The sequence below is a fragment of the Arvicola amphibius genome, chromosome 2 (assembly GCF_903992535.2).
Source record: "Arvicola amphibius chromosome 2, mArvAmp1.2, whole genome shotgun sequence".
Taxonomy (NCBI): domain Eukaryota; kingdom Metazoa; phylum Chordata; class Mammalia; order Rodentia; family Cricetidae; genus Arvicola; species Arvicola amphibius.
In genome coordinates, this window is record NC_052048.2 from 64330256 (window position 1) to 64355533 (window position 25278).

General features: G+C 47.8%; 1 protein-coding gene across 3 annotated transcripts; it reads left to right on the forward strand.

The window, feature by feature from the left end:
• Nucleotides 1-308: 308 nt before the first annotated feature.
• Nucleotides 309-23450, forward strand: LOC119806893 (STAM binding protein). 3 transcript variants are annotated; one of them, XM_038318958.2, is made up of 10 exons: nt 309-370; nt 2239-2460; nt 8507-8582; nt 8762-8857; nt 9993-10350; nt 12999-13123; nt 14108-14245; nt 17090-17202; nt 18566-18665; nt 22641-23450. In XM_038318958.2, exons 2-10 carry the CDS (start codon nt 2258-2260, stop codon nt 22695-22697), a joined length of 1266 nt encoding a protein of 421 aa, XP_038174886.1. In that variant the 5' UTR covers nt 309-370; nt 2239-2257; the 3' UTR covers nt 22698-23450. The 3 variants fall into 3 exon arrangements, with proteins under 3 accessions (XP_038174886.1, XP_038174888.1, XP_038174887.1); XM_038318960.1 differs by having other exon boundaries at nt 14210-14245; XM_038318959.2 differs by lacking the exon at nt 309-370 and adding an exon at nt 2054-2114.
• Nucleotides 23451-25278: the final 1828 nt, after the last annotated feature.

Sequence of the window (25278 nt, forward strand, 5' to 3'; positions counted from 1 at the left end):
TTTGAAAAGGTGCTGTCATCTGAGCCGTGAATGTTAAGCTAGACAGCAATTCCCCATGATATGTTAAATTGCTATTATTTCGATGGAGGAGCCATTGGCAGGAAATTGCTGCTTCATAATTTTTAAAACATACTGGTTCGGTCGGCAGTTCTATTACCTCACTCACTAGGTTCCCTTTTCTTCCTGGTTCATTCCTTTATCAAGAGGGCTGCTGCAGAGCTCGTCCTCATTGGTTGAAGATTCCAGCCCCACCCACCCGTTCTCCAGACTGAGTCTGAAATCTTTGGAGTGTAATTGAAGGAGTGGCGAGAGTGGGCGTGTCATCGGAGGTGACGTTTCCGGAAGCTCCGACTGTTATCCTTCACGAAAGGTGGGAAGGGTCCCGGGAATGCTGCGGGACGGGGGATCCTGGCGCGGTGGGACCCCGCGGGGAGAAGCCATGAGTGTGGTGCCCATGTCCCTGGCCCTGGGCCGCCGCGCGCGAGCTCCGGGATGGCCCTGTCCCCAGGGTTGGCTCCTGACCAGCCAGGCCCGGTCTCAACACTCCTTACATTTTCTCCGAAACCTGACTGAGTGCCTTGTGGAAGGGCTCTGCCGGCTGTAACAGCTGGATCCCTCTCCGGGGCGCGCCCTTCTGCCCCTCCTCCTTCCCTTTGCCTCCTCCAGAGCTCCTCCTGGTCCTTCCCCGCTTCTTTTCGGACACTGCCTTTCCCTTGCATGATTGCTGAACCCCATGTTGGCCCAAGCCACTCGATGATTTCCAGAGGAAGGTACCTTCTCTATCCACAGGTGCCTCCCCCAAGAGGTACCGAGATGCCCAGCATCCCATTCCAGTGAGCTCTGCTGGGCTGTGCCCAGTTCCAGCAGTTAGGGACTTGGACGGGTTTTATGCTGTTAGGAATGTGCCTCCACATTCCTAACAGTCCCCAACTTTTGCTAGGAGGGAAGGAGGTTTAGTGGGGAAACTTCATGGAAGAAATGTCACCCAAGGGTTGAAGAAAGCTAAAGTATAATTGGCTTAGAGAAAAGTCTCTGAGAACAGGTGAGTAGAACTCAGAAAAACAACGACTGAGTAAATGAGACCGTAATCTGCGGTTCCGAGGCAGATGGGAATCCTGACCGAGGAATAAGGTACAAAGACGGGGAAACAAGACTGTTGGGACACAAGATGAGTGTATTCTAGAATAGGCTGGCTGGCCTGGGCTGTGATCCGATGCACAAAACAACTCTGATTCCTCTCTGGATTATGTGTAATGATGGTGTCATGGAGCCCAGAGCCCGAGTCCAACAGAAGCAACATCTAGAGATCATGTAGACTCACTGGAGTCTGGATTCCAACGAGTAGGAAGTCCTAGAGTGTCCCACCCCATCTGAGGTAATTGTCCCTTTGCTGTTGAAGTCCTACTTGCCTTGTGGAGACAAGTGTACACTGTTTCAGAGTGCTAACTGCCTTTCCCTGAAAATGGTAAATGTGATGGAGTGAATCAAATAGTGGTTTAGCGAGCAGAGTTGTGAGCATTTGCCCCCAGAAAACACACACACACACACACACACAGACCTTGTATTCAAAGCTGAGGAATTATATCATGGTAAATATCTGGTATTCTCCAGCAAAATGAGATGGAATAATAAATTACCAGAGCAGTCTTCAGGAAGGTTCACTGAACACACTCTGCCAGGTATTGGGTAAATGGAAGTAGGCATCTGGATAGAGAAACAACAGAGCAAGTAGCAGATGCTTCCTTACATCTACAGGGCTCTAGGCAGGCCTTCCGCTGATGAAGAGTGATTAAGGGGCACTAGACCACACAGTGGCCTATTAATGCTGTATTCCTTGTAGCATCAAATTGTGGCACAAGGGTGTTGATATTTTTTTTCAACCTGTCAGTCCTCAAATCAGGATTTGGGTGTTCTTGTGGGTAGGAAGATTAATGTATTGATCAGAGCCACTGCATGTAGTGTTTTATTTTCTCTAATTTTTGTTTCTCTGTTGTGTGCTTTGTTTTGTTTTGAGACAGGGTCTTTCTATGGAGCCTTGATTATCCTGGAACTCTCTGTGTAGGCTAGAATAGCCTTGAACTCAGAGATCTGTTCCTCAGCTGCTGAGATTAAAGGTGTGCTCAACCACGCCCAGCTCTTTCTTTAATATTTTGGGAGATTTGTGGTACAGTCATCTTGTGCTAGATCACTGGGAAGACCCTGGCTTTGATGTTATCTGTTTTCTCTCTTTTGTCCCAGAAAAGACATTATTGGTCCAATGTCTGACCATGGGGATGTGAGCCTCCCACCCCAAGACCGGGTGAGGATTCTATCCCAACTTGGGAGTGCAGTGGAATTAAATGAAGACATTCCACCCCGACGCTACTATCGCTCCGGTGTTGAGATTATCCGCATGGCATCCATTTACTCTGAAGAAGGCAACATTGAACATGCCTTTATCCTCTACAACAAGTACATCACGTAAGATACCCACAGTTCTTTCCGTTTCTGTGACTGACATCCCTTGTATTCTGCCCTTGTGCTCACCTATGGCCCTCACAGTTGCTAACAGCAGGGAACTTGATAATGTCAACCATTAACCTGGTGAGGTGTCCTTGCTATTCAAGGACACAGGGCCAAAAGCGGTATTGACTCAGGAATGTCCTGGGTAAGGAGACTTAGTCCTCATTCCCACCTGTCCCAGCTATCCACAGGTAAGCAGGATGTATCTGCATTGGTGAGTATTTTGGCTGCACTCTCTCTGCTCAGGCAGACAGTCACAGGACCATTGCTGGTGTGTGGCAAGAGCCCAGATTCCTGTACTCATCCTGTAGCTTCTTATCTGTCAGTGTAGTCTCTTAGCACAGATGACTATGGACCACTTGCCGTCTGACTTACAACAGTAAGACATTTCCTGAGCTGTTTGTTCATCGTAGTTGGATAGGCAGCATTAATATAAGGTTTCAAGGCTGTCACCAGGGAATGACTCCTAAAGCCCCAGTGACAAGGGCACCGTGTGGTTGAGGAAGGGGATGATGGGAAAGTCTGACTTATCATTTCTAGTCTAAACTTCAGTACAATAGGACCTAAAGAGTTTGCTGTGACTCAGAGGACCTCGGGCTCAGGAAGGGTTTCCGTGGCATCTTTAATGGATCTTCACAGGGTGGGGGTGCTAAGACACATCACACTCCAGGTCCGTTCTGCAATGGAGTGCACTCGGGGTTAAGAATGAGCTTGGGTTCCCGTTTGCAGTGGCACCTCCTATTTCAGGGCTCATTCTAGAACACATGTTCTTTTGTTCTCCGTCTAGGCTTACAGAAGGCAGTAAGTCTCCCTCTCCACTCCTCTCTACATGAGACACCTACTGACCACTTCCACGTGTGTCCTCCCAGTCGGACAGACGCACATCAGTCATCAGTGGGTGTCTTGTCAGTCTTCTCTAGCGACATTCTGACCCTGTAGGGAATGTCTCGGGTCCGTGATTGAGCTGAGTGTTGAAGGTTGGCAGCGTCCTTGCGGGAAGCACCCCACTAGGTGCCAGCAACACCCCTCCCCTCATTCTGGCAAACCCCATTGTCTAGATTTTTCCTCGTTGTTTCTGTTTTTTCTTTGTTGGCAAGAAGAGATGGCTAGCTGGATTTGGCCCACTGGTTTTACTTTGCCAAATCCTGGTGTAGACAGGTTGACTTTTGTTTTTGGCTTGGGGTTTTGGAGGGCTGGTTTAGGGGGGTTGTTTGGGATTTTTGGTTTGTTTTTATTTGATTGTTTTAATTATTTTGAGTCTCCCTACATATCCCTGACTGTCCCGGAACTACGTAGACCAGGCTGGCCTTAAATGCAAGGATAAGGATACTTCTGCCCCTGAGTGCTGGGGTTAAAGGTGTGCACTGCCATGCCTGGCTTAGACAGCTCTTTGTAGGAAGTTGGGTAAGACACAAAGTAGAATAATGAGGAAAGTCGCCGAATGCAGATGAGAAGCGTGAATGTGCTTCTCTGTATTTCAAGATGGGAAGTTCTAGAGCATGGGTTTGTTGTTTTCCGTAAAGAAAAGATCTTGTGGAAAAGGAGAGGCTATGTCAAGAGAGACTAACTGCAGGACCAAGCTCCTAAGAGACGGAAGCAGATGTGTTGATGCTGCTAAAGTCCACGGAGGACTGTGGATGCACTCAGTGTACAGAGTTGTCCTGCATGTGGGAGACCCTGGGTTTGGCCCCCAGCACCAGTAACAACACCACCAACACTAATGGATCCTTAAGAAATTGGTTTTGTCTTTTTTTGATGTGACCCAGTGTTACTCTGAATGACAAATATTAGTGTTAGTGCTGAGACTGACGTGGAGTGGGGTGTCTGCCCCTGGACACCGTGAGCTAGGCCTGGGGCAGAGTCACAGATGAGGGTTTGCACTCACTTGCTCGACTGTTGGATTTGGGACTTCACTGGGTTGACGAGGTCTGAAGCAATAGATGCAGCTGCCTGCATTGTTCTGGCACCTGCTTTCCGGACCCTGATCCCGAGTCTGTGAACTGACTTGGGAGGTGGGGGGTCGGCTGCAGAGAAGTCCTAGCCCCGCGACTCTGAGCCTGGTGTTCACTTGGTGTGTTCCTGCTCGTTTACATGGAGTGGCTCACTCTACCAGTTACTACAGCTGCGGAGTGGGGGTGGGGATGGGTGGGGGGCAGGGAGGTGGGGGAGGGTTGCTGACGTCTACCTCACCACCCTTTCGCCTCCCCCACTCGAAAGAATCTTGTTCTGCATCTTTCATGGACGCTTTAGTTCAGGGTTTAAAAGGCATGTCTGTCCTTCCTCCCAGATCAGTGCAGGCATCTTAGTGATCTCGGGCATATCTTCCCCCTCTCCCCCCCCCCCCCCGTAGAAGTTTTCCTGTTGAAGGAATGCGTTGCCTTTTGCAGACCCCAGTATAGAAGAAAGATCTTGAGCATGCGGGATCAGTACATACTTTCATGATGAGCACAGACAATAAGCCAGGCTGTGGATTCTTTCGCAGCTTTTTATGGGCATCAGAGGCTGCACAGAAAAGACTTAGACCATGCAAGCAGTTCCAGTCTGCCATACCGTGTGAGCGCCCTCTGACACAAATTCTCCTTCCTCTTATGAACCATCACCTGTACCAAAGGCATTTACTGGCACTGGGATTTATAGACCCAAGAAGGGGGCTCCCGTGTTTGGGTTCACTCCAGCAATTAACTTTGGAAACTGGAAAATATGGTCCTTAAAGCAGCCTTCTATTGAATGTCTGCTTTTTGAATGAGTTTTTTCTGTACAAAAATACTTGTTAATGATAATTTCCCCTAATATTAGGAGGGAAGAATTCAAGTTAAAACAAAATATTAAATGGCAAGCTGGTAACATTTCTCAGTGGGTAAAGCATTTGCCATGAAGGTCAATGTTGTTCAATCCCTGGAACCCACATAAAGAAAGGTAGAGGAAAGAACTAACTCCACATGTTGTCCTCTGACTTCCACATATGTACTGCAACACACGCATGACCACACACACACACACAATAATAATAATAATAATAATAATAATAATAATAATAATAATAATGTATCATCTGGCATATATACCACCACCTATGGACTTGTTCTTTCCGGATGCATTTACACACATGCAAGCATGCGTGATCCTTGCTCCTTTGTCCTTAAAGCATGAATGTGACCGCAGTTTGTACTCTGTTCTGAGATGGTTCTCTTAGGGAGACTGTATTTCTACATGGGGCCACGTGGGGACTTCCCAATCCTACCGGAACAGTCTCCTGGATCTCAAGGCCAGCTCTCTCCAGTCCTTCCTTGGACACCATCCGTTCCCTGAGCTACTCCATCTTTAACCACGTTCTCCAGTCACTGCCTGTCCTCCTTTCCTGTTGATAATGATCTTCCTGGCATTGATTCCTTTTTCTTAAATGTGTTTATGTTATGTGTGGGGGTTTTGTCTGCTTGTATGCCTGGTGCCAGAGGAGGCCAAAAGAGAGTGTCAGATCTCATGGGACTGGAGTTACAGATTGCTGTGAACCTCCATGTGGTTGCTGGGAATCAATCTCAGGTCCTCTGGAAGATCCACCAGTGCTCTTAACCTTTGATCCATCTCTCCAGCCCTGATAGCACTGATTCTTTGACATACTTCTTTCTCATGTCCATCTGCATTGTAATGGGTGCTCCATGAGGAGGGAAACCTTGGATGGATCATTTATGACATATCCCAGCCTTCAGAGGCCAGCTGGGCACCTTCTAGAAATGCCCAGTAAACAATAAATTTTTGAATAAATGAGTGATTGGCAACTGTTTCACATCTGGATATGTAATGATTTATTCAATTATACTGCCTTGATGGACATTGTTGTCTCCATATTGAATCTTCTTGTATGCATATCTTGGTGTAAACATCTATGTCTTATGTTGATCTCCTCCATAGATTCCTGGAGGCCAAACTGGGAATCTCATGGATATGTACACCTTAAGTTCTGAATAATTATCTCTGTCTTTTCCTTCCAATAAGAAAGAAGGTTAGATCTGTTTACAATCTCGCTAGCACGTGAGAACACATACTTTCCTACACCTGCACTGATGCTGGGCACAATCCACCTTGAAGCCTTTGCCAATCTGATGCTAAAGCCGCTACCTCACCTTCACTTAGAATTCCCTTCATCCGAGGTGAAGCTGAGCACCATTCTCCTATGTGTTCACTGCCTGTCCCTTACCATTTCTGCCTCCTCTTCTGTTGCTCTGTGAGGTGGTTTTTGTCTGTTTGCTGACTCACCTTTGCTGTGATGGATTTGCCTTCTCTAGTCTGCAACCAGATATAACCCCAGACACAAGCATCCAGCCAGCCACCACTGTGTTGTGTTGGCACCTAGGAAGTTTCCAGCCCTGGTGTTAGATCTCCTTGATAATTCTCATCCCCATCTTCTGTTCCGATGTCTGCTGCTGACTATAACTATATCCACACACGGCATATATTGGCTATGTGCACAGTCCTTTAGTTTATATTTATGATTAGTAGTGGTCATATGGGGGTCGATGGATAGGTTGCCACATGCACGTACAGAGGTCAGAGGACAACTTTCTTTTTTTGTTTTTGTTGTTGCTTTTTTTTTTCAAGACAGGGTTTCTCTTTAGCTTTGGAGCCTGTCCTGGAACTCACTCTGTAGACCAGGCTGGTCTCGAACTCACAGAAATTCTCCTGCCTCTGCCTCCCAATGCTAGGATTAAAGGCATGAGCCACCACCGCCTGGCATCAGAGGACAACTTTCAAGACCTCCTTCTGGATGGTCCAGCTTGGCTTGACAGGCTTGCACAGCATGTAATTAGATAGTTTATGACTTTGTGTTGGTCTGCCTTCATAGTTACCCCTAGTTGCATCTGCCAGCAGACCACAGGCTGCATATGCTGGAAGCATTTCCATACTTGGTTTGGTGCAAAATATTCTCTGAAGGAAACACTTATGGTGGCCAAGGTCATAAGAGCAGTAATGGCCATGGTTTTGTCTTCACCTCCTGCCCCTGGTGCCGATGTCCTCTTTCTGCTTAGCATCTCTGTTGCTGTGATCAACCACTCTGATCAAAGGCCCCTTGGGGAGGAAAGGATTTGTGTAGTTTATGGGAAGTCAAGGCAGGAATTTGAAGAGGAAACCAACCGAGGACTACTGCTTAAACTGGCTCGCTCCCTGGCTTGTGTTTATCTGCCTTTTTCCTGCTGCCCAGGCCCACCTGCCTGGGGCACCACTTACAGTGGACTGGGCCCCCCATCATCAGTTAGCAGTCAGCACAATGTCCCGCAGACATGCGCACAGGCCAATCTGATGGAGGCAATTCCTCAGCTGAGTTTCCCTTTTCCCGGGTGTGTGAGGTAGACAACCAAGATTAGCCAGCACAGAGTGATGTTTTATGTCAGAGGCTCCTTCTGTCATATCACAAGGAAAAGACCTTTTTCTGTAGAGTTCCAATTTGGAGCATATCACAGACTTTTATTTCTGTTTGGTTTGGGGGTTTGGGGACCTTTTGTTCTGTTTTAAGACATTCTCACTAAGTTGTTCAGTCTGGTTTAAAATTCACAGTGGCTCCTGGGGGCTGGAATTGCAAGTGTCAATGGATGCTACATTCTTCTTTCAAATTTTACCTATATTTTTTGTTGGGGTGGGAGTACCTGCAAGGTGGCCTTCATGGAGGCTGGCAAGCTATTTGGATGAATCAGTTCTCTTCCTCCACCATGTGGGTACTAAGGGTTAAACTCTGGTCCCCAGCCTGGGCTGCAAGTGCCTTTACCTAGGGAGCCATCTCACCTAAGGCTCTCCTTTGTGCTGTAGGAATCTGGTATCTATTGTTACTCCCTGTTTGGGGAGAAGAGATCAGGACTTCTATGCCAAGACTAAGCTGGTAGGGGCCAAGGCCCTGTATGCTGTGCCTGATCTCTCCAGCACCCCTAGAAACCCTTCTTGTAGTGGCTGCATTGTCTCAGGGTCTCATGTGGCATTTCCTGTGTACCCTAACCATTCTGCTCTGTTTCTTTAGGCTTTTCATTGAAAAACTTCCAAAACACCGAGACTACAAATCAGCTATCATTCCTGAGAAGAAAGATGCAGTCAAGGTGGGTCCCAGTTTTCACTGGGCTGCCTCTCCAGAGCAGGAAGGGGGTCGAGGAGGCAGGGTGGAGGAGGGCTTCAGATCATTGTGGGAGGACACTGCAGTCACTCTTGATGTCCTCTTTCTCTCTTCCTTGGCTGACGTTAGAAGGCTGTGATTCTCAGGTTTGGTTTTGTATTTCAGAAATTAAAGAATGTTGCTTTCCCCAAAGCAGAAGAACTTAAGGCCGAACTCTTGAAAAGATACACCAAAGAATATGAGCAGTATAAAGAACAAAAGGTCAGTGTGACAGCGAAGAGACGGGAGGGCGGTGTGTGCTTTTCAGACAGTCCCAGGGCTGTGCTACGCCATCCCAAATGAGTCTGTGATTTTTAATGGGCTAGTTTGTTGGGGGATGGGGGGGAGGGGCACAAAGACCAGTGACTCAAAAGAGTCACCGAGGGCGATATGAAGACTTATAGCAGATTCAGTCTATGTGCCCAAGAGGATGACTTGAGGACAGACACCTGTGACCTTTCTGTTGCATCTACAGCAAGAGACCTGACCACAGTGAACATTCTCACTAGAGCATAGGTGTTTCAGATCTCAAGTGTGGGAAGTTTATCCCAAAAGCTTTCTCTAGTCATTGGTTTTTTTTCCCAGTGATGTGCAGCGGGTCTTGTTTAGAATGGTTTCAGCTGTGGAGAAACACTTGGCCCTACAGTGCTCCCTTGTAGAGCAGGAGTACACACTGGAGAGGTACCTACCTACATGCTGCGTTGTTCTGCACGCTGGCACTGACAGTCAGCAGAGGGATTAATAGTGCTGAGCCATACATTTCTAATGCATTAAAGGGGTTTATTGCTTGATATTCATTAGTTTAAATGTCATTTTATTTAAATGATAATCACTAGAAATCCCACAAGTTGTTCTCTGACCTTCACACGTGAGCCTTGACACATGTCCTTTCTCTGGTAAACATATAAGTAAATGTAATTTTAAAAATTAAAAACAAAGCAAACAGCATGAATACTTGCACACTGGTACTCAGCTCCCTCTGGTATCCACTCCAGGATCCCCTGCACAGGGAATGGTCCCATCCGCAATTAAGATGGGTCAAGGTCATCCCCTACAGACATGTTCAGAGCCTTGTTTTCGAGGTGAGTCTAGAGTCTGTCAGGTGGGCAATGAACACTAACTTTCACACCAAGGTACCTTGAAGATAGAAACACTAGCTGTCCTTGAAAACAGGTAATGGTGGCTTGATAGAGCAGGGTAGAGACTGTAACCCATGACGTTAGAGGTACCTAGCAAAGCATGAGTTCTGGACTGGGAAATCAGACCAGAGAAAAACTGTACTTTGGACGTCTCTGTGCGGAGTAGGCTTCCCTTCTGAGAGCTGAAGTGTTAACCAAGACCCTTTCTTCCCCCACAGAAAAAGGAAGAGGAGGAACTTGCCCGGAATATCGCCATCCAGCAAGAGTTGGAAAAAGAAAGACAGAGAGTTGCCCAGCAGAAGCAGAAGCAGTTAGAGCAGGAGCAGTTCCATGCCTTTGAGGAAATGATCCAGAAGCAGGAGCTGGAAAAAGAGCGGCTAAAAATTGTCCAAGAGTTCCGGAAGGTGGACCCTGGCCCAAGTGGGCCTCTGCTACCTGATCTGGAAAAGCCTTGTGTAGATGTGGCCCCCACCTCACCCACGCAGACTTCAGACTGTAACAGAACCGTGAGACCAGCTAAGCCACCCGTGGTGGACAGGTCCCTGAAGCCTGGAGCACTAAGCGTTATAGAAAATGGTGAGCCTTCCCCCCCCCCACTGCTGATGCCTCCCTCCGTCTCTCTCACTTCCATGACTTTGGTTTTGTTTTTTGAGACAGACCTTCTTGTGTAACCATTCTAGCTGTCCTGGAACTAGCTCTTATAGATGAGGCTGGCCTCCAACTCACAGAGATCTGCCTGCCTCTGACTCCCTGAGTACTGGGATTAAAGGCGTGCGCCACCACTGCCCCGCTCCCTGTCTGTTTTGTAGAAATGGCCTTTAACTTAGGTTAATCTGAGTCAGTTTTCTAAAAACTTCCAGGAAGACAGACACTAACCTTCAAGGGTTCTGCAGAAATGTGACGTGTTCAGTAAACTAGAGATCGCGCTTCCTGGAAGCCGTTCTAAAAAGGTTGCTTCCACAGGCAACTCTACCACTGGATCTCCCTGCGCTGGGGAGCTCCTAAGCTGTGGGGGGCACGGCCAGTGAGAGTTGCTGCACACTGCAGGGGGCTACTTGGTTCATTCAGAAAACCTTGTGACCCTTCTTCCCGGAAAGGAACTGTGCTGTGCTCTGAGGCTTCAGGCCTCCTCCCTGTTTCTAAAGTCCTCTCTCCCTGTACCGCTCCTTCCTGCCTGGCCTGTGCTCTGGGAAACACGTTCTGATGGCTTACCCACAGCTTTGTCAGCTTCCATCTAGCCCTAGCGTCTGCCTTCTGCTTTCCTTGCGGCTTCTCCAGCTTCTGTCCGGTCAGTCATATTGATTCAACCCATAAACTCCCAGAGATCTTCTTATCCTCAATGTTTTGAAATCATTTCTGATAGTGCCATCATTTGTCAATGACTAGATTCTGGCTTCCTGCAGGCGAGGCCTTGAGTCTTTCTCATTTTGTGTCTCCTGCTGGTGGAGCCGCACCTCTGAGAATAGACGGAGCGATCGCTGGACGGAAAGGGAGACTGCCAGCCTTAACCCATCACCCACAGACGCAGCTGTCACACTGCTGTGGCTCTGTCTGCAGGTCTGCGCTGTCCCCTCTGGCCGGTCAGGTCTAGCAGACCCAACTGCTGATGTGGCACGTCTGTTTTACTGTGTTCTTAATATGATAACATACACACAGCTTCTCTGTGGAGTTCACAAAAGGATCCACTCTTGGCACCCTGGATAAGTTTTACAAGCTGCTTTTTCTCAGGGAGCTTGGCATTTCAACTTTCTTCTAGCGGTGTTCCACAGCACACCACAAGGTCAGACGACATCCTTGAGGGTCAGTCCTCCGCTTCCACCTTGTTTGACACAGGGCCTCTTTCTTGTCCTCCGTGAGCTTCTGATGATCCATCTGTTCCTGTAGGAGCCCCGGGCCTGTAGATGTGGCTTCTGGAGATTTGAGCTCTGTTCCCCATGCCTGTGCAGCGGTCTGTACCCATGGAGCCAGCAGCTCCTCAGCCCCTTTTTGCTGTTTTCTTTCCTGAGCCGCCCTGTGTAGACTGACTAGCACTAAACTTGGGATTCCCCTGCCACAATATTCCGAGTGCCGAGATGGCAATAGAGTGACGGCTTATCTTTTGCCCTCATATCTTTCTTTTCAACAAACCTTTAAAAAGTAGAAGGTGATCCTTTCCTTGAAGGATTAAAACCTCCTCTTCCTAAAGGAGCGGGATCATAAAACAAGAATCCCAAGTTTCCATCAAAATCAGAACTGGATGAGGCAGTCAGCCTTCTCCAGCTGTGAGACCGTGCTGCCGTGAATCCACACTTCCAAAATACAGCGGAGAGGCAGGAGTGAGTCGGTACCGTTCAGAATGGGAGAAAGAGCAGGAGAGGGTAACTGGTGCCAGCTACGTCCAGAATCATGTCATTATGGCTCTGCTGGGCTCAGTCACCAGCTGTACTCAGAGCTGGGGTCTCAGGAGGCAGCAGTCCGAGGCTGAGGTACTTACTAGTTGCCCACAGCTTCAGAATCCCAAGACACTGCCCCGTTCCTACCGCACTGCCCTGAAGGGGGAATCTCTGTGGAGCTCTGTCCTTGAGTCTGTAATGTCCTTTAAAGTACGAGTGGTGTCTCCCATGGCTGCACAGCTCTTCTTAGGGGAACTGGGCTGCGTGGCTGAGCGTTCCCACAACAGGCTTTCTGCAGATGGACGCTCTAGAATACTGGTAGTTTGGGCTCAGTCCCTGTGTGAAAAGGACAGACCAGGGAAGCCCCGTGTGAGTCTCAGTCTGAGGCGAGAGACCTGAAGTCCCAGCACAAGTCCACAAGCCAGAGTCCAAAGCCTAGCAGACCTGGAGTCTTAAGGACAGAGGAAGAGCAGGCACGTCCCAGGAGAGACACAGAGGAAATCTTTTCTCTGTTCCCTGCAGCTCCCGGCTGGCTGCATGTTGTCCACCGGTGTTGAGAGTGGACCTTGCCCACAGAGCCCAGGCACCCACATGCATGGGGTGCCCACATACATGGTCACATCCACAAATAATGCTCCTCCAGTCAGGCTGAGACTAAAGTATGTGGTCACAGCTCACAGCCAGCTGTGGCCAGATGTTGGAGAAGAGACTTATGTCTTTCTGTGGTGCCCTTGAGGGGAGAGGGGCTCATGGAAGGAATCTCAATGATGTGGCATTTCTCATCCACGCTGTCAGCTCTGACTTCTGCTCAAGGACCTCTGGCCTCAGACTTTCCCCCCTTGTCCATTTCAGTTCCCACCATTGAAGGCCTACGCCACATTGTGGTGCCCCGCAATCTGTGCCCGGAATTTCTCCAGCTTGCCAGTGCCAATACTGCCAAAGGCATTGAAACTTGTGGAGTCCTCTGTGGAAAATTGGTAAGGAAGTGTAGCTCGCCTGAACTGGGGCTGTTTCCTCTGCGGCCTCCTGTGATGCTCAGACTTGATATCTGGGGTCTGACTCTGCACCAATCCCTCCACAAAGCCTACACACACATACACACACACACACACACACACACACACACACACTGTAATGCCAGTCAGCAGTGCTGCCTGGTGCCTCATGCCTGTAATCCTACCCCTGGGGAATCTGAGACAGGAGGTTTTTCATGAGTTTGAGGTCAACTTGAACTACACAGTGAGTCCTGACCAGTATTGACTATGGAATAAGACTTTGTCTCAAGAAAGAAGAAAAGGGAAGGAAGGAAGGCAGGCAGGCAGGCAGGCAGGCTTATTTTCTCCTCTTCTGAGCTCCCCGAGTGCTGGGCCTAGGAATGGAAATCATCTAAGGTCTTCATATGTGTCCGTAAGGTGTGAAGTCCTTTGCAGAGATGGAAGGGACCCTGAGATAGAGACCACTGAGCAATGTGTCCACTAGGAGATGTAGGAACTGTGAGGAAGGCGAGGCCACTGAGGGAGAGCTTGAACCCATCCCTCACTTCCAAACAAGCCCGTGAGCGATGGGAAGCCACCCTCACCAAGGCCTTAATGAGGAGGCTGGAGCAGGGGAGCTGCTTTAGGCAGCAGAGCAGTGGGGCTCTCTCTAGAGCACCCCAGGAACCCTGAACTGTTGGCTGCTACAGAAAAGCCCCTAGGACTATGCCATTGGCCCAACCTGGGCTACAGGGAGATCTGGGGTTTGTCTCAGTGTCTGTGGCTTTATTGAGTCCCCAGGCAAAGCTCGTGAGCACACTCTGCTGTGAAGCCCTGGGGTGAGGGATTCAGGGAGGAGGAGTGAGTGGGAGCTCAGGGAGGAGGAGTGAGTGGGAGCTCAGGGAGAAAGGGCTTCGCTTTCCTCTGCTAAGAGGGAGTGGGTTGAGAGACCCAGGGAATTGTGACCTGTTGTTTTCTCCTTTGCAGATGAGAAATGAATTTACAATCACACATGTTCTCATCCCCAGACAAAATGGTGGGCCCGATTATTGTCACACAGAGAATGAAGAAGAAATTTTCTTTATGCAGGATGATCTTGGACTCCTCACGCTTGGCTGGATCCATGTAAGAAAATTGGACTTCCCTGAGGGCGGGGCTCCTCTTCTGTTAGAGGCCCACAGCCTGCTTCACTCCCTGAGCAGAGTCAAACTAGACAAACAATCTGTCTCTCCGCACACATGGCTCCCAGTGCTCCAGTCAATTGCCTCAAGTACTGGTGAAGGGAAGCTGGCCTAGAGACCTTGTACCTAAAAGCTGTGTAAGTGAAACTGTTTTAAATAGCCAAGGGAGTGCATTCTGGTGGCTGCACTCTCTTCATGACGCAGCACTTGCCGTAGTATACACAGTTTACAAGTGTTTGCACACTCCATGCACACTTCTGATGACGTTCAAGGAAACACAGTTCCCTTCCTAAACAGAACGTCTGGATGATTCTCTCGTTTTTTTTAAGGCCTCCAGCTCACTGAACAAGCTGCTTCCTAGGCATATGAGAGGTGTAAGCCACAGTCGGATGGTTTATTTCTAGGTTCGGGGGTCATACACACTTGTCCTCTGCACTAAGGCAGTGCTGACATGTGGGGCAGTCTCCGGCCCTTCCATCCTTTTCTGTTCACTTACGTAAATACTCACTGGTTTGCCTAACGCAAGGATCCCAGCTGACAGATAGAAACTCTCCCTGTTGTGCCTGGGGACACAGTTGAGGGTTACACAGAAAAGGAGCACCTGTTCCCATGAGGCAGAATGCATTGTATTCCTCAGAAGGTGCGCACAGGGCACTGTGGGTTTCAGAGCAAGGGGGGGGGGGGTCATGACTTACGATGACTTACAATGAAAGGCCAAGGGAGAGTTTCAGGGGGGAGGGGTCAGCATTGACAGGTGCACTGTGCTCCTGCATCAGTGAGCGATCCTGTCAGCTGGAATTTGTGGGTTTTCGTCAGAAAAAGATGTAAGGGCAAAACAGGGGAGTGATCTGGGAGGCTTTCGTATTGATCTGGCCCAGGCAGCCTTGAAAGTGGAGAAAGCAGACAGTAAGATAAGCTATTTGTTGGCAGCCAGGACGCCAGGCTACTGAGGGAGCAGAAGATGCAGGGGTGGTTAAAGGAGGCCAAGGAATGTGTAAAGAAAACACAGAAGCCACTGAGCAGGGGCATCAGAAGGAGGAATTCAGGATGCTCACTGCCTTGGGCTCTAGCAGCACCCTGCCAGGAACCTGCTTCACCCTTCCCCCTTCCTGTCTCCAATAGTGACGCCCCCCCACCACTCGCTCCCATCATCCTGTCCTACCTTTCTTTAGAGTTCACCTCCTAAGTCCGACTCCTGAGTACTTCAGCTCCGCTTGGGTCTAACCTTGAACTGCAGTTGGAAGATCCGGCTTCCTCTGCTTAATCCCCTTCAAGATATATCCACACTCTTGCGTGCTGCTGTCTGGGGTGTGTGTGTTTACGTCTGGTGAGCAGTGGAGGAGGGGGGAAAGGCAGGCGGGGCAGTCAGGACAGTAATGTATCAGAAGCGCAAAGGGATTTGTATTTGCACAGGGAGAAAGCACACAGGCCTCAGAGTCGGGGTTGAGGTCAGAGAGCTGAAGACGCACAGAGAGGGTTGAGCTTCTGTGTGAAGAAGTCATGGACACCCTTGTCAGGCAGCCTTTGTCTTGGTGAGGGTGGAGTGAGGATCTGCTGACCGAGTGGGGGAGGCAGAGGAGGTTAGAAGCTGAAGGAGGCCGGTGGCTAAGAGCTCCTGCTGCTCTTCTAGAGCATCTGAGTTTGGTTTCCAGAACTCCTCCGAGCAGGTCACAGTCTCCCCTGACTCCAGCACCAAGGGATCTGATGCCAACTTCTGGCCTACCCAGGACACCTGCACACATGTGGCCTGTAGCCACACAGACATGTGTGCACGTGAACATAAGTAAAACAATTTTTAAGTAAATCTTTTTTAAAAAAAAAAAATGAAAAAGAAACTAAAGGAGAGGGCAGACTCCAGGTAGTTACTGCTTAGACCCCAGGTAGAACTAGGCATGGATGGGTGAAGGCTCCCAGTCTAGTCAGGGCCCAGCTAGGAACACATGGAGAGAAGTTTGGCTTATTTTACCTCTGTGACATTTCTGCACCATTTCTTCATAATTTGGGATTGAAAACAACAAGAAAGGACTTTCCAGATTGTTCAGTATGTAAAAGGCTTTTGCTGTCCACTCTTAGCTGAGTTCAGTTTCTTTGGCCCACTTGGGGGAAGGAGAAAACTGACTTCCACAAGTTGCCCTCTGACCTGCACACACGCACACACACACGCACGCACATACACACACACACAACATGGGCAGGCAGACATGCATTCTCGGGGTTACACACACATATATAAGTGTAAGTTTTAAAAAATGAAAACAGCAGGCTATGGATCTTCTCAGATCTTTAAATCACAAGAGGAAAATACACAGGTCAGTTTCGCTCCTCAGAGCTCCATCTATTTCCCGTCCCCTGACTTGGCCTCAGACAGCCCTGTGCTCAACTTCTTCCTCTTGTTTCTCAGAGCTTTTAAAAGCCGATTGTATGCCTTGAAGACAAGGCATAAAACTGACAACTCATACAAACCTGTATATGATGTATAATGTGTTTTGAGGTGTGTGTACATTAGCCATTTTCAAGGATACAGCACACGGTCTTGAACTTCACAGGCCACACGCTGTATTCAAAATCTCTACCTTTCAAGGACAGGTAGAGTTTTCACACGCTGGTGTTAGACTCCACTTGTTTACAGTGCCGGGAGGGAACTCACTGTGCGGGTCTTTGTGTTCCTCATGGCTGCAGAGAAGGGGTTGGGTCCCACTGTTGGGAGCGCCTAGGACCTGCCTTCCTAAGTGGGCCGGGCGTGGCAGCTGGGCTACTGGAAATTCTCTGACGTGTTCCATCTTTTCAGACTCACCCAACCCAGACGGCCTTCCTGTCCAGTGTGGATCTGCATACTCACTGCTCCTATCAAATGATGTTGCCAGAGTCTATAGCAATTGTCTGCTCCCCCAAGTTCCAGGAGTGAGTAGCAAGGATGCCGTTCTGGGTCTTAGAAGGAACAGAAGTTCTCTCTTATTGAAACCAACCGTGTGTGTGTGTGTGTGTGTGTGTGTGTGTGTGTTTACGTGTTTATCTGAGTTTAGGAGGGTGCCTGTGCATAAGTGTTCACATATGTGTGGAGACCAGAGGTTGATGTGGGCTATCTTTCTCTGTTGCTATTCTACCTCATTGTTTTTAACACAAGGTCTCTGGCTGACCTGGAGATCACTGGTTAGTCTGGAGAGCACCCCTCTCTGTCTCCTAGCTTGGGATTTCAGATGTATACCATCACATCAGGCTCTTTGTAGATGTTGGGGATACATTCTCGGCTTCTCCTGTTTCTGTGTCAAGCATTTTACCAACTGAGCCAGCCTCCCAGCCCCTAGACCTTTTAAAAACCAAAATTCATAAGCGGCATTCCCTGGCTGCTCTACAAGGCTTCCTCCGAGCCCCACGTTCTGATAAACACAACCTGCTCGTTCTAAGATGTGTTAGTGATGTTGGTTTCCTAAGAAAAACTGAAATCTGAACTATTTGACCTAAAGGGGTAGGATATCAGAGCCTGAGGTTAAAGGTTAAAAAATTCCCACATTGCACCCTGTGTCATCTCCCAGTGTTGATTCTTTTCATTCCAAATGTCCCCTTTACTCTGAATTCTCCAGCAGAGCGAATAATGGAGACAGTGATGAACTAGCCTTTTTATTTTTCACTGTTTTCAAGTTTCACTTTTTTTTTGCACTTAGTGTTATCCACAGGGCTCTGTGCCTCTGCTCCTGCCGTTTCCCCCTCTGTTCCGCAGACTGAAGAATCTCAGTTGACCTAAGAATCTTCATTTCCGTTTTGAGTCCTACTTAAATTTGTTGTTGATTTGCTCAAAGGAATTTCTCACTTTGTTTTAATTTCCAACTAGAAAATTCCTCTTTGGAGGCTGGAAAGATGGCTCAGCAGGTCAGAGCACTTGTTGTTGTGCAGAGGACCTGGGTTCAATCCCCAGCGCCCACATGGTGTTCACAACCACCTGTAACTCTAAGGCTCTTCTGACCTCACAAACACTCATAAAATAGAGTAATTAAGTCTAAAAAATTTCCTATTTGATTCCTATTTGTAATCAGCGGATAATTTATTCTTTGACTGTGACCCATTCCCCAGAGAACAGAGCTGTTAGCCAGTACACAGTGAAAGCTGTCTCAAAATTCCTCTGCCCTGCTGAGTCAGTGTGAGAGCCTGGGATGTGTGAACACGAAACGGGGCACAACGGGCACAGGCGAAGACTAGGGAGTGTTGGGAGTGGGGGGAAGCCTCTGGAGCAATGCCTCGACTCTGAGCCTGCCCTTTCTTATTCCAGAACTGGATTCTTTAAGTTAACTGATTATGGCCTCCAAGAGATTTCCACCTGCCGGCAGAAAGGCTTTCACCCTCATGGCAGAGACCCCCCTCTGTTCTGCGTAAGTATCTATCATATCCATGTAGAAGTCAGCAAGCACGTCAAACCTGGGAGGTGCCTGGTCCTTCTAAGCCACCGGAGCTCAGCGCCGGCACTCACCTCCCCAGAGTTCCAGTCAGCCATGGAACTGTGGGCTTTGGAGATGGGTTTGGATCTCAGCCCTGTCACTCTGTTACTTCCTGTCTGTGAGGCTCTGACCCTCCCTGATATGTGGGATAATAATAATACTTTATTAATAATAGTGCTTTAAAGGGTCGTGGAGAGGATGAAATAAGTGGGAGGAGGGTGTAGCCAGACAGAATGTGCTCAGCATGTGTGAGGCGCTGGAAAAGAAGTAATAACAGAAAATGCCTAACGCATTGTCTGCTTACTAAATGTTACTTTGTTCCGTGTCAGTCACTAAGTTTCAGTCAGCAGTCTGAATGCAAAGGGAAAAGCCGTGCAAGCTAGGAAAACTAAACATATCTCATTCTGGAATTTTGCCCAAAACTAGGGTTCTCACTGCCCTAGGAAGTGGTTTCTTCCCCCAGCTTCTGTCCATACTCAGATCTCAGTACTTCAAATCAGCTCAGATCCATGAGATTCTGGTGCTTGCTTCACACCAGCCTGGAGTTTTCCCTTTTGGGGGGCGGGGAGGGGGAGTAGTGGCGGGGGTGGGAGGTATCCAAAGAAAAGCAAGCAACATAGAGGAAGGAACCAGAGTCCTGTGCCATAAAGCGTGAAAGAGCAGGGAATGTGCCAAAGAGAACCACAGAAGGCTAGGATTATGGGGTCCACGAGCTGATTTTGCATGGTAGAACAGTCATAACATATATACCACATACACAGAGAGACACACATGTATGTATTTGTGTGTGTTGGTGTACTTCATACTTTTCCAAGCCCAAAAATTTAAGCTTCATAGAATAATAGCTTCTAAAAATGTATATGTATTATTATTTATCACTTTTATGTTTATTTTTTAATTGAACTTTATTTTCTTTCTTTTTAAATTTATTTATTATGTATACAGCATCTGCCTGCATGTATCCGTGTAGGCCAGAAGAGGGCACCAGATCTCATCATAGATGGTTGTGAGCCTCCATGTGGTTGCTGGGAATTGAACTCAGGACCTCTGGAAGAACAGTCGTGCTCTTAACTTCTGAGCCATCTCTCAGCACCTGAACTTTATTTTCAGTCTTGTGGATCAAACTCAAATAATAGGTTTCAGTTGAAAGTAAGGAAGAAAATAAATATTAAAAAATAAATAAATAGAACCAGCAATGCTGGCACATACCTTTAATCCTAATCTCTGAGAAGCAGAGACAAGGGAATCTCTGTAGGTTTAAGGCCAGCCTGATCTACACAATGTGTTCTAGGCAAGCCAGGGCCACATAGACTCTTTCTCAAAAATATATGTGTGTGTGTGTGTGTGTGTGTGTGTATATACATATATATATATATATCTCGAGATATAATAATGTTTAGATGTGAGAATGTTAAAGTTTGTACCATTAAATAGGCCTGGGACACCAGTGCCCATGTCTAGTTATAAAGATTCTTCCTGGAGTTGGTCATGGTACCACACACCTGTAATGCCAGCACTCGGGAGGCGCCCATGGGAGGATCTCCCAGTTTGAGGTCAGCCTGAGCTGCATAGCCAGACCCTGTCGACTCCAATCAATCAATAAAGAAGCAAGCCTTTTTTATGCCAGAGTGAGAACCTGCCCCCCCCCACTTGTGGTGGTAGGTGAATTTTATTATCTGAATAATATAATTCCCCCCAAACACTGCAACAAACCTACTAATTCTTCTGAGTAAAGGAAAATTTAACAAGTGACTCTAGAAAATGTATGGGAAGATGCTGATTCAGACTGTGAGTGGAGGGATGATTCCCAGGTTCATTACTGTAATGGCCACTGACATCATGGTCTGGCTTCCAGACTAGGAATCACTGACCTTGAGCCGGCATTTGATTTATTTATTTACTTATTTTTCGGAATTTCACAAGAGTGCTGCATCTACATCATGCCAACTCCTTTCCCCCTCCAATTTCTTCTCCCTCCCAAATTCATGATTTCTTCTTTAATAATTACACACACACTCACACACACACACACACACACACACACACACGACAATGTATGTAGGAGCTCATCCCTTAAGGAAACTGAGTCTCCCTCTCAGCAAAAAGTAATCTGTAGCTTTCATCTAGTGGTGGGGCTGTGTGAAATTTCCCCCATCCATGTTGGCAGGGCAAACTGATGTCAAATATTTTGTCTTGTTTATATAACCATATTGTTATTTCCTGGAATTATTTTCCCTGTCAAGTCTTGGGGTCACTGTCTAACAGCAGGCATCCTGGGCCTCCGGCCCACACACTCTGCTCCCCTCTTGTGAGATTTCCCCTCAGCCTTGGGTTTCCTGGTTGCATTACAGATTTGTCACTTTCTGGCTTGTATCTGGATCAGTTGTAGCTCTTAATAGTCTCCATCTGTTGCAAAAGGAAGCTTTAGTGCTGAAAGGTGAGAGCTACATGTAGCTGTCCGTGGTTAGAATACACTCAGAAACCGTTGGTTCATTGGTTCACGGAAATGGCGGTAGCAGGTTCTTCTCTCGGGTCTGTGACTTATCCAGCCCTGGCTAGGTTCACAGTCTGAAGTACGAATTCCCTCCCACTGAGAAGGCCTAATGACACCTCCAGGACAAAATGCCACCGGTGCACCACTGTGGCTGTCTTGCCTCTGGTCATTATTGTGAGTCGCAGGCTTTACAGCTGGGTAGGACATCCAGTTGCCCCTCTTCCTGCGCAGCTTGCATAGTGCCTTTGAGTACTGTGAGAGCCAGTCATGCGGGGCTGGGGAGTCAGTGAGGGGGGGGGGCGCTTTCCAGGTCAGCTCCCAATGACTCCTCCAAGTACTGTGTCCAAAAGAGTGCTGTCTTCAGCAATAGTGACTTCCCTTTGAGTTCTGGGTCAGCAAGGTCAATGACAATAGCTCATGTATTCCTCCAGTGAACAACAGTCTATATTGGGGGGATGGGGCCTCGGTAGCCTAGTGCTCACCCTGTAGACCAGGCAGCCTTAAACTCAGAGATTCACTTGCCTCCTGCCTCCCAAGTGCTTGAATGAAGCGTGTATGTCACATATCTAGCATATTGTATGTATTTTTTAAATAATTTATAAAATAATCGGTTCCCCTGGGTTTTCAGGCAACCTTAGTGTAACATATTCCTTCCTCCCTCTCTCCCTGTATTATCCTTCCTCCCCCTCCCCAGATAAATCCCCCCATTATTTTCTTTTTTTTTTTTTTTTTGGTTTTTCGAGACAGGGTTTCTCTGCACCTTTTTTTTTTTTTTTTTTTTTTTTTTTTTTTTTTTTTTTTTTTTTTTAGAGCCTGTCCTGGAACTAGCTCTTGTAGACCAGGCTGGCCTCAAACTCACAGAGATCCGCCTGCCTCTGCCTCCCGAGTGCTGGGATTAAAGGCGTGCGCCACCACCGCCCGGCCCCCCATTATTTTCTTAAACCCCTTTGTAGCCCTTGCCTCCTCCCGCTCTCCTCTCTAGAGCTTCTTGTCCACCCTCCCTGCCATGATCCCTTTCCACTTTCCTGGCTTCTTGTGACACGTTAGGGTATATGCTCACATGTTCGGAGCTAGGATTCATGAATAAGAGAGAGTTTTGGCATTTGTCTTTCTGGATCTGGGTTACTGCTTGAGCAGGCGTTTTAAGGCTGGGGATGGAGCTCAGGTGGTGGAGCGCTTCCTTCACAAGCCTCAGACCTGGGTCCAATCCGCAGTACTAATGAACCGAGCAGAGGATTTACGCCTGTAATATCAACTCTGAGGCAGCAACAGGAGGATCAAGGGCATCCTGGGCTACCTAGGGAGTTTGAAGCCATTCATCCAACCCAGGCTCAAATAAAACAGAAATGTTTGCATTTTTTAATGACTATAAAGGACTTTCCACACATTTATTGTTCCTCATTTTCCTCTTTCAGGACTGCAGTCACGTCACTGTCAAGGACAGGATTGTGACCATCACGGACCTTCGGTAAATCTCAGTCACCATCCGGGGAGATGGCTCCTTGGGTAAAGGCACTTGCCTCCAAGGCCAGCAGCCCAGGTTCATTTCCTTGGACTTCCCACATGATGGAAGGAGAGCAACTTCCCCCAAGTTGTCCTTTGACCTCAACTTGTGCACTGTGGTATGTGCGCATGCACACACACACACACACACACACACTAAATAAATAGATGTAATTTACAAAGTCTTACCCTCCTCCTGAGCTACATGCCCTGATCATTTTACTATCCTCACCCCCATGAAAAAAAAAAACTTTTAAGACAGAATAGGAAAGGATCAACACCAATGGGTGACTGTTGGTCTTTTTTTAATTTATTTGAAAATAAGTCATTTTATTTTTTTAAAGCAAATCTGAAAATGAGCAAATCACACCAAACAACTAACTCAAAAATTAGGATGCAAGAGAAAGTACCTCTATGCCCTCTTTAAATCCGAGCACTGGCCTTTTTTGTCCCTGTTGTGACTTACCTTCCAACTTATTCATCTCTACCTTTGGACTAAATAAGGGCATCTCTGCAAAACTGTGAAAGCCATTTTGGAAGGATTTGGCTTTTTCTTGTTTGTGGCATTACTGAGGGAGCTTATCACTTTGGTGGGAAGTACATGAGGAGCTCACAACCACCCATAAGTTGATTTTGTTTTTAAAAAAGAAGTCTGTTATTTAATTTAAAAGGTTATGTTATTTTCTTCTGTAATAAAACAGCTCACTGTGTTGTGCTCTGGAGTGATCTGTCTGATCATGGGCGTCATGTAAACATTTTAAATGGAATGTCTGTCTGATTGTGGCCAAATGGGATGGTGTGTCCCCCAGTGAACTGTGTTGCCGTTCATTTGCAATCAGTTAGTGTGGCCTGCCTGCCCAGTCTCCCTCCACGGGCAGGAAGTCGTCTCTTGTTCTGGTGTTGACTAAAGTGGGTCTTCCCACTTTTTCCTTAAGCCTCAGCCAAGGCACTGAGCCTTACAGAGTCCCAGCCAACGGTGCAGTTGTTCAGCACTCACCCTGCTAAGTCCACCGTGCTGACTTTGTCTTCTTCGGAAATGTCCAGGATGGTGTGTGAGACCGTAGGTGACACCTCACTTTTCTTCATGAACTGAGCTGGTGCTTAAAGGTCCTAGAAATCTGTGACACCAACATGAGAGAAGAGTAAATATGTTGGATAGTAAGATTAATTTTTTAACGTGTATATGTGTGTGTGGTGTGTGTGCACCAAATGCATACAGGTGCCTGCAAAGCCAAAACAGGCCTTTGGCTTCTCTAGAACTGGAGTTACAGGCAGTCGTGAGCAGCCATGAAGGGTACTGGGAAGAGAACCCAGGCCCTCTGCAGAAGCAGAAAGTGCTTTTAACTGCTGAGCCATCTCTGTAGCCCTCAAATGAAACTCTCAACCATACCACAATGCTGCCTTCCCGAAATATACGGGAACATGTGCATTTAGAAAAGGATGGATTCATATCAAGGGGTAAAATTATGAGATAGGTGTCTTTACTTTTCCCTCTAGCCTTTTTAAATGTTTCCCAACTAGAAAGAGTGTATTCTGCTTCTAACTGGACAAAAAAGAATGATACCTCATGTTTTCCAGAAACCAGAACTCCACTGCCCCTTAATGTGGGAACCCAGCCCAGACCTGCTCCCTGAACAGCCCTCAGTGAGGGGACCTTGGTAACACTCTCGGGCCAAGCAGCAGGCGATGTCATATATGGAAACCTTCCATGAGGCTGACCTCACTGCTGGAACCTATTCAACATAAACTTTGCCTTCAAGAGCAAGCAGAGACCTTTGGACAGAGCCTGGTGGATGGAGAGCTAGCCTAAGGAGTAAGTCGCTGGTGTTATGCCTGAAGTCCTGACCGTGCTTCTGGGCTCAGTAGACTGATCAGTCCCCTGAGGAGGACCGCTTTTCATGTCCCCTCCTGAGAGCAGCTGCTGCAAGGGCCTACCATTGTTTCTAACTTCCGAGCTTGGCAAGAACACAGGCTGTTGCTTAAATGGAACATTACAATGGTAACCGGTGGGTGACGGAAGTGGAACCTTCTCCTACACAGAAGGAAGCGAGGCCATTCTTAGCTACTCCTCTGCCCGTTCCCTGCTGTGAGCTTTGCCGCCCCCAGCAGTCCTATTCACCTCATTTTGCCTTAAAAAAAAGTTAATGATTCTGGGTGCGGTGACACATGCCTGGAATCCCAGCACAGTGGAGGCTGAGGCAGGAGGCTTGGCCTGAACCACACAGGGAAACCTTTGTAAAAATGTTAATGGCGTGGAGCCAAAGCAAAGTCTCCTCCCACCGTGCCGTCGGTGCTAAGCATTGGCCCTGCTACCACCTTGAACAGCCTTAGTTCCTGTTGCACACTAGATCTCCGTGTCCAGAGCACCTATGACCAGTCAGGTGCTTCTACCCCGTTCCTGAGACTTGGGAGCTTAGAATTATCTTGAATTGATTCATGCTAAATCCAGGATATGGTCACACAAGTATCTTCATTCCCAATGGCATCATGGCTTTGGAAGCACACCATCTATAATAACTGTGGCACTTGAAGCTTTAGCTGGCCCACAAA